Source organism: Lolium perenne, chromosome 1, assembly GCF_019359855.2.
Source record: "Lolium perenne isolate Kyuss_39 chromosome 1, Kyuss_2.0, whole genome shotgun sequence".
NCBI classification, from domain to species: domain Eukaryota; kingdom Viridiplantae; phylum Streptophyta; class Magnoliopsida; order Poales; family Poaceae; genus Lolium; species Lolium perenne.
The window spans coordinates 186,629,487-186,639,168 of record NC_067244.2 but is presented as its reverse complement, the minus strand read 5'-3'; the positions used below and the strand labels follow the sequence as shown (position 1 = coordinate 186,639,168).

The following is a 9,682-nucleotide window of genomic DNA, read 5'->3' as shown; positions in this document are numbered from 1 at the left end:
GTTCCTTTAATAACTGTCAATTCTTCTTGGGCCTTGTGGGCCTCGATTTGGACCGTACTGGGTATTGTAATAATGGGTACCCGATAAGGTATGCCCACTTAATTTGCCGCTCCCACCAACCAACGAAGTACCATGACATATTAACCCTAACCCTAACTACTAAGCCAGAAAGGAGAAATGAGCCCCATGTCCCTTCTGTGGCTGGAGCGGCAAATGGAGGGAGAGGGGACCAGCACCCTCGCTGACGAAGATGGGGGAGGTAAGCAATGCATGCAACTCGTTTTACGACAAAAACTCCAAAGATATATATGAACTTTTTCTTCCACCCCATTTCTGTGTACAGGCATGTTGGCATCGATGCACGTGAGCACCTTCAACACTCCACACCACACTCGAGAAAACAGACAACCCCTTGGCGCACAACGTCATTGGGACGTACGGACGGTGTAAACCACAACGAGCTCATTCGACATTACAGGTGCTCATTCCCCTTTGCGCACATTAATAGTCTCTATGTCTAACCGAAGAGGCGGAAGTGACCATGGTGTTTGCGCTGCTTGTCATCGTCGTTCCCACCGTGTCCATCGTGGTGGTGGTCGTCGTCCAGATGGCCTCGGCGGTCAGGTTGGATCCAACGGCCATCAGGGGCGCGGACCATGCCCTTGTTCTCGTCCTGGCGCCAAAAGGGCGGCACGCAGTGGTGGTCCTTGAGGAAGTCAGATGCCTTGTTCACCAGCGCCGGGTCGCGCCCACTCGCTAGCACAAACCGCTCCCCGCTACCATGGTACCTGCAGAAAAATTCAGATTATTCACTAATTGAATCAGATGAGTTAAGGATGATGATTATCCAAATTAACAACGAAGCCGTGGGTATATATGAAGGGTTCCCTGTAAACGACGGCACCGTATCGTTCATATTACGATGTTACTTCGGTTAAATGATTTTATCCCGTGCAGAGGAGATCTGTTCATGTTTGTGGCATCGATTTTCTTCTTTAAGATTTACACCATACTTTCGCCAACTTTCATTTAGAGGTTTACGTGGATCGATTAAAACGCAATAATAAAATGGTGGTCTGACATTACTCAGACTGCATCGTACAGTATGTTTTTTATTTTTTGACGGGGACTGCATCATAGGTTGAGATAGTATGTTTGTATGTAGCAGTTGGTTGGAGTCTGAGCTAGCTAGCGCTAGGGTTAGGTCCGTTCAGACATGCTAATAAAATTCTTAATTGGATTGGTCTAGGTCTGCTTGGGACACCTTTGGCCTGGCTGTCTTGACGAGGCCAGGCCGATGATACGTTGGCTTGGGTTAAGAAGTTGTGCAGGTCGTCGCGTCAGAATACGTAGTACGTACTTGACGGAATGACTGAGCTCAAAGCTCTTTATTAAACATCCCCGATCGAGGCTCATGGCAGTCGACGACAGATGAGTATTTCAACAGACCTGGTGCACAACTCATGAACTCAAGTCGCATATTTTGCTTTCAAACAAAGTCGCAATGACAAACTCCACTATAAACTATCATACTACTACGTTTTACACTCCTGGCACCCCTTGTTATTAAAAAAATGTGCATAGATTTTGTCTTATCCTGGTAGTATAATCAGTTGTGCAGCACGTGATTAGTTTGGACGTACGTACTTCCTGTGCGGGAAAAGCGTTACAGATTTGGAGTATTTAAATTTACATGCATCTCTATGCAGTTACCTCCGTTTTGAAACAAGTGGTAAAACTTTGCTTAAATATGGATGTGTCTACACGTAAATACATATTGTAGATTCGTACCTAGATAAAGCTGTGAAACTTATTTCGAAGAGCGGAGGGAGTATGACACAACTAGTCGGTATTAGGTACTAGATCGTTGGCACATGTTAATCAAACTACCGTACGTTGAGAGTCAAACATGTCGTTGGCTTCTCGATCGATCGGTTGAGATCGATGAGCCAACTAATCAAGATGGTATCATTAGCCCATGCATGTACGGCTGGGCATGGGTGATCCTCATCTGTCCCACGTAGATATTGCTGGAATAATATCGTAGCACACGTCTGTCCCGATCTGAACGTGATCGTCCAGACGATTAAAAAAATGTGCACATGCCCAATGCAGGCATGTAAATTATCTACGCCTCTTAATTTGACCCATCGAAATCCGGTCATGCGCCAATTATATGATCCGACTGCGCGCCTTCATTAGATCCACATGTAGTGTAGACAGATAACCCTACCACTACCAGCCCAGTGTCCACGTACGCTACTTTCACTTTGTAATCACTCGTGGTTGTTTAGCTCAAGATTACGTACGTTATTTTCAACCCTACGTACGTATGTCGTGAGAGCAATAGCGTCAATTTTAAGTTTCTACTAAGCACTTGGCTACTGGAGCCACGTCACCGTTGGTTGGTACCGATGTGACGACGAGATCATTATTCGGGAGAAAATATCGAAGTTGTCGATCGGTGGATGCCGACGTGCAAAAAAAAAAAACGTACCCGTCGAGCAGATGCAGGTGCGCCTCCAGGTTGTGGGAGCAGCCGGGGTCGAGCGTGTCCTTGAGGAACGGCGAGCGCTTGTGGTCGAGGGCGAGCTCCACGCCGACGTGGCTGTAGCACCACGGCATCCGCAGCCCCTCCGCCACCCGCCGGACCATCTCCGGCACGCCCTCGTTCAGGAACAGCCCCGGCATCCGCGGCACGTTGTCGTGCACGTTCACCACCCGCAGCGCCTTCACCCCGAGCTCCCCCTCGAACCGCTCCCGGAACCGCCCGTTCCCCACCCTCGGGCCCGAGAACGAGTACACGCACACCGCCGCCCTCCTGCCGTCGCCGGAGACCAGGTTGGCGCCGGACTCCGCGATGTCGTACGCGCTGAGCACGGCGAGGGAGCTGCCGAGGCTGTGGCCGGTGACGGAGACGCTCACCTCCTCGCCCAGCGCGGTGTAGTGGCCGACGAGCTTGCGCACCTCCAGGAGCACCTGCTCGCGGGCCGAGTACTTGCAGAAGCGGCAGGAGGGGTCCTTGTCCGTGTACAGGTCCACGAACCCGGACTCCACCTTCACCTCGCGGTCCGGGCACGGGATGCCCTCGTCGGCCACCGGCCGGAGGAAATCCATCAGGTCCGACACCCACTCCAGCCGCGTGATGGTGCCGCGCCACGCGATGACCACGTCGCGCCGCCCCAGCCGCGCCGACTCCTCGTCGGTCGACACCGCCACGTACCCGATCCAGGTCGCGCGCTGGCTCCACACCTTGGCGTCCGCGCGGGACCGCTTGTCGGAGAAGGAGAAGCTCGGGAACCGGAAGTTGGACGTCGCGTACAGGTACCGGGTCACGGCGTAGCCGCGCGCGGCCTCCGGCATGCCCAGCCGGTCGAAGAAGGCGCGGCGAGGGTACTTGCAGCTGCCGCAGTACCGGGAGGACAGGTCGTAGTCGAACGCGTCGTAGCAGGCCTGCGCCAGCTCGCCGTACCGGATCAGCTCCGACCGGAGGAGCGGGTCCATCGGGTCCAGGAGCCCCGCCCAGTCGTCGCAGCCGTGGATCTCGCGCCACCGCGAGGCAAGCTCGTCATCGTGCCTCCGCGCTCCGCGGCGATGGAGCGATGGTGCGTCGTCGGGTAGGTACAGGTCCTCCTCTTCCTCATCTTGGTCGACGTTGGGCTCGAGCTGGCCCACGAGGGACGCGACCGCCGCGTCGTCTCTCGTGGCCGCGGAAGGGAGCTGTGATCTTTTGATAGTGGCAAGTGGCCGGCACAGGGATTGAGCTCGTCGGAAGGAGATTTTTGCGTGGCTGGTGTTGGCGGCGGTGCCGCGGTGGGGGAGAGAGGAGAGCTGCGGGGAGACGTCGCGGCAGGAGACTCGCGCCATTGGAAAGTCGATCGTTTAGTCGTCGGGAATAGACACGCGGAGAGGGAGAGGCGCAGAACGCCTTTATGCCCTCGGGCCCTCGGAGGAGCCGGATGGACCCACCAACTCTGACACCTGCGTGAACACATACGACGATTTTGACAAAATAACTCTTCGGTTTTGCTATGTCCCAGTTAAATGAGATTTTCTTGGAATAGGGTTCCGCCCCGTCGCGCCGCCGCCGCCGCCGCCAGGCCTTCCTCGCCTCCGCCCCCGACCCCCACCCCCTCCTCTCCCCCGGCCCTTGCTGCCGCTCCCGCGGCGGCAGAGGGCGCCAGCACCTAGCGCCCCCTCGCCCTCTCTCCTCGGCCTCGGCCCGCCGCCGTCGGCGCGGGCAGCCGGGCAAAGCCCCATGCGGTGCCGGCGGCGGCGGAGCTGCTCTTCCCCGCGCCTAAGAAGGGGAGACGCGGGGTCTCCTCGTCTGGTGGCGGTGCTCCCTGGTCGGAGCGGTTCCGGCGGCAGCGTTTCCTCCTTGGCGGCGCGGCGGCGGGTGACGACGACGTGGTGGCGAGGCTCTTTGGCCTCGGGACGGCGCGGTGGCTCGGGGCTCCACCTGCCTGGCCCAGATCTGGGCCCTTCGGGCCCCATCTGGGTCCGGGCGGGTTGGCTCCCTGCCCCGTGGTGCTCCTCTAGGCGGACGGAGGGAAGGCCGGAGCTCGGCGCGGCGATGTCGGCGGCGCGTACACTGCAGCGCATAGATAGGACTTCACGAGCCCGTTCGGGCTCGGCCGGGCCAGGTGGGCCTGGTGTGTTCCAGTCGCCGCGTCCGGTCGGTGTCCGCAGGTGGCGGTGGAGGTGGTTCCTCCGGCGTGGCTGCTGACGTGCTGCCTCTCGCTCCCGGTTGGCTCATCCTGTTCGTGATGACCCCGCTTCGTTGGTCACGGTGAGACGGCGGTGGTGCTTGCAAGGCCGTGGTGGCGCATGGTGGTGGGTGGCGAGTGTGGTGGAGTACGATGGAGTGTCCAAGGCGAGGTTGCGAGGGTCGGGAGAAATCCCTGTCGGCATTGCCGGCACCGACGCGGTGACGCCCGCGGGCGCCACTCTTCCTTCTTGAAGGGCGTTGGGTGAAGCCCTGTTTCCTTGTCCTTGCGCGTACCGGGGGAAACCCTAGGACTACTCCGGGCAGCAGTGACGTCGTCGTCGCACCCCTTCTTGAAGGTGTTGCTTGGTACGCGGAACTTCAGAGTGCTAGGAGCGTCGTGGGCATTGTCCGGCGGGCGCAGCGGTTGCGAGGCATCTCCATTTTCGTTGATCCGACCTTTTCGGCATTAGTTTCTCTCTTCTTTCTTTTGTGTTTTCTTTTGGGCTTGCTTTGTGCTGTTTGCCCCAGCAATGGATCCTATGTTGTATCGATGGTGTGCTATATTAATATAGCGGGGCGAAAGCCTATTTCGAGGAAAATGAGATTTTCTTAAATCCAAGTCACTTACAAAAATATGCCTTGAGTTGCACTTTTCTGTAATTGCACTTTTTTAATAGAAATGTGCAACTGAACCGAGTTGCACTTTTCTTTAAACTGTAGTTGCACTTTTCTGAGTTGACTGAGACTTAAGAAAATCTCAGTCAACTGAGACATAGGCACACCCATAACTGTTTGGCGAAACTATTGCACAGAATATCCTCCCGGTGAAACAATTTCGCTCGATTAACCTTTTGCGTGGCGAGTCGCGCCACACATCATGGCCTGCATGGCGGGCGTGGCCGACGTGGCAGTGCGTGTGGCGTCGCTCCCTCAAGCGCCACACATCAGCCCGACCCAGCCTTATTTTTTTATGTTCCTTCTTCTTTTCCTGACCAGGCGCCCCACCTTTCTCCCCCACCCAAATCTCCCTCAAATCCCTTTAGATTCAGCAGATCTGTCAGTGGATTGCGTTCCTAACCCGTCTCTTAAGTAATCTTCTTCGATCCCCTTCTTTTCATCCAAGATTTTCATGGATTTGGTTAGATCTAGATGCGAAACCCTAGCTTGATTTCCCAACCCTAGTTTTTTGAAATGTTAGGGTTTGTTGGACTAGAAAAAGTGTTAGGGTTTGATTGTATGGCTTGATTTGTTGTGTCTCACCATGGTTAATTATTGAACACATCTATCTATGTGTTGTTGAAATTATGGTAGGGATGGAAAGAATTGTTCATGTTCATTATGTGGACAAGGATGCTTTTTTTGAAAGGAAACATAGAGCCGGACCCAAATGGGCTTGACTTGGTGTTTGACCGTAGCCCTAACTATACCTAGGTTTTAGCACAAGTGAGGATTGACTTGAATTGGAATGAGCCAAGTGATGTTGTTGAGCTAGAGGGAAGACATAATGTGGGGTTTGGAATGCACATCCATTGCAAGACAATGCGTATCAACTCCGAGCAACGTTGGATTGTTCACAAGGAGATGGTGGCTGAATCACATGACATTTTTTGAATAGATAGAAATAGTCAATTTGAATTGAGACACCTATTCTATGACGGATTTAAACTTACCTTCTATTTTCGTGCCTTTAGTAGGCTTAGTATTTCCGGCAATTGCAATGGCTTCTTTATTTCTTTATGTGCAGAAAAATAAGATTGTCTAGTATTTTTAGTGTAAGTAATATCATATGGTAGGGTATGTGGCTCTTTCTACCCACAAATGAAAAACCACTATGGAATGGATGCAGATATAGGCTACGAGCATAAATGCATGAATATGCAGAGCGTCTTTTGCCATTCTTTGCTCCTTTTTCACTCAATGATTCATTCTAATTTCCCGACCAAAAATTCTATATCTCTATTCTATGATATTTCTATATATATATAGAATATGATATCTAATATGACACCCGATTTGTCAAAGGGATTGGATTGGTGACTTACCCATTCAGTGACTTTGGCACTGGACGTTCCAAAAACGGGTACTATCGGATCGGGTGAATTAGAGAATAGACAGAGGTCCGTTGGCATTTCAGCCTTTCTTCTCCTTTCAGGGCCTATCCGAAAGAGAATCCAGTACCTCTTGGTCCTGAATATCAGAATAGGACGAACGAACCGGACCATCAATAGAGAACCTTTTCCTCTGTATGAATCTATATTATTCCATTCCAATTTCTTCCCGACACTTCCCAAGAAAAATCCCGAATTGGATCCAAAATTGACGGGTTAATGTGAGCTTATCCATGCGGTTAGGCTCTCTTCAAATAGGAATCCATTTTCTAACTGGCTTTCGTGCTTTGGTGAGTCGTCCGAGATCTTTTCGATGACCTATGTTGTGTTGAAGGGATATCTATATGATCCGATCGATTGCATAAGACCCGCGGTAGCAATAGAACGGGAAAGTATCTGAGAAAAGACAGTTCTTTTCAATTTTGATTATCTATATATTAGTATTAGTTAGTAGTATTAGTTAGTAGTACTATTCTATTAGTTACCGAGGAGAAAGGGGGCTCAGCAGGAAGAGGATTGTACCATGAGAGAAGCACGGAGGTCAACCCGCTTCAAATATCCTCTAGAGTCGTTTGCGACCAAGATGGTCGATGCTAATTTACAGCTTGACCTTAGTCGGCCTCTTGACCTTTAACCGGCGCGTCTCCCCGATTGATGCTAGGAGTCCACCACCCATGATCCTTGTCACCAAACCTCCCATGACCCAAGATGAACCGTTGGAGAAAGAGTATGATGAGTATGAGCACAGTGAGAATGATTTCGAGATCAATGACAACAATGTTGGTGATTTGGACACATATTTGACGCAAGAGAATATGGACCACTCCATCCCTTATTCCCGATGATATGCATCGGACTCGGATGACGATGGTTGATACGTCCAATTTGCATCACTATTTTATATCATAATTTGCTGTTATTCATTGATATATTTCATATTTGGAGATGATACTTATGTTATTTCATCTATTTTGCATGTTTCATGATTATTGGAGGATCGCGCACCGGAGTCAGGATTCTGCTGGAAAAAGCGCCGTCAGAATGCAATATTTCGGAAGATCAACAATTGACGGAATTTATATGAAAAATCCTATTTTTTCCAGAAGACAAAGGGAGCCAGAAGGAGGAGCCAAGGAGGGCCGTGATACGTCTCCAACGTATCTATCATTTCTTATGTTACATGCTTGTTTTATGACATTACCTACATGTTTTGTTCACACTTTATATCGTTTTGATGCGTTTTCCGGAACTAACCTATTGACGAGATGCCGAAGTGCCAGTTCATGTTTTCTGCTGTTTTTGGTTTCAGAAATCCTAGTAAGGAAATATTCTCGGAATTGGATGAAATCAACGCCCAAGATCTTAAAATCCCACGAAGCTTCCAGAACACCCGAGAGCCACCAGAGGAGAGCCCTGTGGGCCCCAGATGATAGGCTGGTGCAGCCAGGGGGTGGGCCGCGCCCCCCTATTGTGTCGTCGCCTCGTCGACCTTCCGACTCCGCCTCTTCGCCTATATAAAGGTCCCTGACCTAAATCTTCGAGACGGAAAAGCCACGGTACGAGAAACCTTCCAGAGCCGCCGCCATCGCGAAGCCAAGATCTGGGGAACATGAGTCTCTGTTCCGGCACGCCGCCGGGACGGGGAATTGCCCCCGGAGTCATCTCCACCGCCGTCTCCACCGCCATCTTCACCGCTATCGCTGTCTCCATGATGAGGAGGGAGTAATTCACCCCCGGGGCTGAGGGCTCCGCTGTATCTATGTGGTTCATCTCTCTCTCTTTGTGATCTAGTTGAATATCATCTATGTGCTACTCTAGTGATGTTATTAAAGTAGTCTATTCCTCCTCCACGGTGTAATGGTGACAGTGTGTGCATCGTGTAGTACTTGGCGTAGGTTATGATTGTAATCTCTTGTAGATTATGAAGTTAATTATTGCTATGATAGTATTGATGTGATCTATGCCTCCTTCATAGTGTGATGGTGACAGTGTGCATGCTATGTTAGTACTTGGTGTAATTGCAATGATCTATCATGCACTCTAAGGTTATTTAAACATGAATATCGAATATTGTGGAGCTTGTTAACTCCGGCATTGAGGGTTCGTGTAATCCTACACAATTAGTGGTGTTCATCATCCAACAACAGAGTGTAGAGTGGTTCTATTATGTGATCATTGTTGAGAGTGTACACTAGTGAAAGCAGGATCCCTAGGCCTTGCTTCCAAGCATCGAATCTCTGTTTGTTTACTGTTTTGTTGCATGTTTACTCGCTACCATATTTTATTCAGATTGCTATTACCACTCATATTCATTCATACCACCTGTATTTCACTATCTCTTCGCCGAACTAGTGCACCTATACATCTGACAAGTGTATTTGGTGTGTTGGGGACACAAGAGACTTCTTGCTTTGTGATCGCAGGGTTGCTTGAGAGGGATATCTTTGACCTCTTCCTCCCTGAGTTCGATAAACCTTGGATGATCCACTTAAGGGAAAACTTGCTGCTGTTCTACAAACCTCTGCTCTTGGAGGCCCAACACTGTCTACAAGAATAGAAGCACCCGTAGACATCAGGCCGCCATGGGCCCACCTCACAGGCCGGCGCGGGCCAAGGCCTGGCCGCGCCGCCTTGTGAGGAGGGGGCCCACAGCCCCCTCTGGCCTCCTCTCCTTTGCGTATTTCTTCGTCCCGAAAACCTAAGCTTCAGGGGGACAGTCGCAAAGAGTCAGAGCCGCCTCTGCGGGGCGGAGAACACCCGAGAGAAAAGAGCTCTCCGGCAGGCTGAGATCCGCCGGGGAAATTCCCTCCCGGAGGGGGAAATCGACGCCATCGTCACCGTCATCGAGCTGGACATCATCTCCATC

General features: G+C 51.3%; 1 protein-coding gene across 1 annotated transcript; it reads right to left on the bottom strand.

Annotated features, from left to right (window-relative positions):
* Window positions 1–280: 280 nt before the first annotated feature.
* LOC127315823 (phospholipase A1-Igamma1, chloroplastic) lies at window positions 281–3,919 on the bottom strand. Its single transcript, XM_051346275.2, has 2 exons — window positions 2,498–3,919; window positions 281–788 (listed from the first exon to the last, which is right to left on the bottom strand). Exons 1-2 carry the CDS (start codon window positions 3,865–3,867, stop codon window positions 518–520), a joined length of 1,641 nt encoding a protein of 546 aa, XP_051202235.1. The 5' UTR covers window positions 3,868–3,919; the 3' UTR covers window positions 281–517.
* Window positions 3,920–9,682: the final 5,763 nt, after the last annotated feature.

What these genes read in the sequence shown, in the direction of transcription:
- LOC127315823 (XM_051346275.2), bottom strand. Translation starts at nt 3,867, where the DNA reads ATGGCGCGAGTCTCCTGCCGCGACGTCTCCCCGCAGCTCTCCTCTCTC. An exon ending in CACCTGCATCTGCTCGACGG is followed by an intron (nt 789 to 2,497) that starts GTACGTTTTTTT and finishes ATTTTTCTGCAG; the next exon opens with GTACCATGGTAGCGGGGAGC.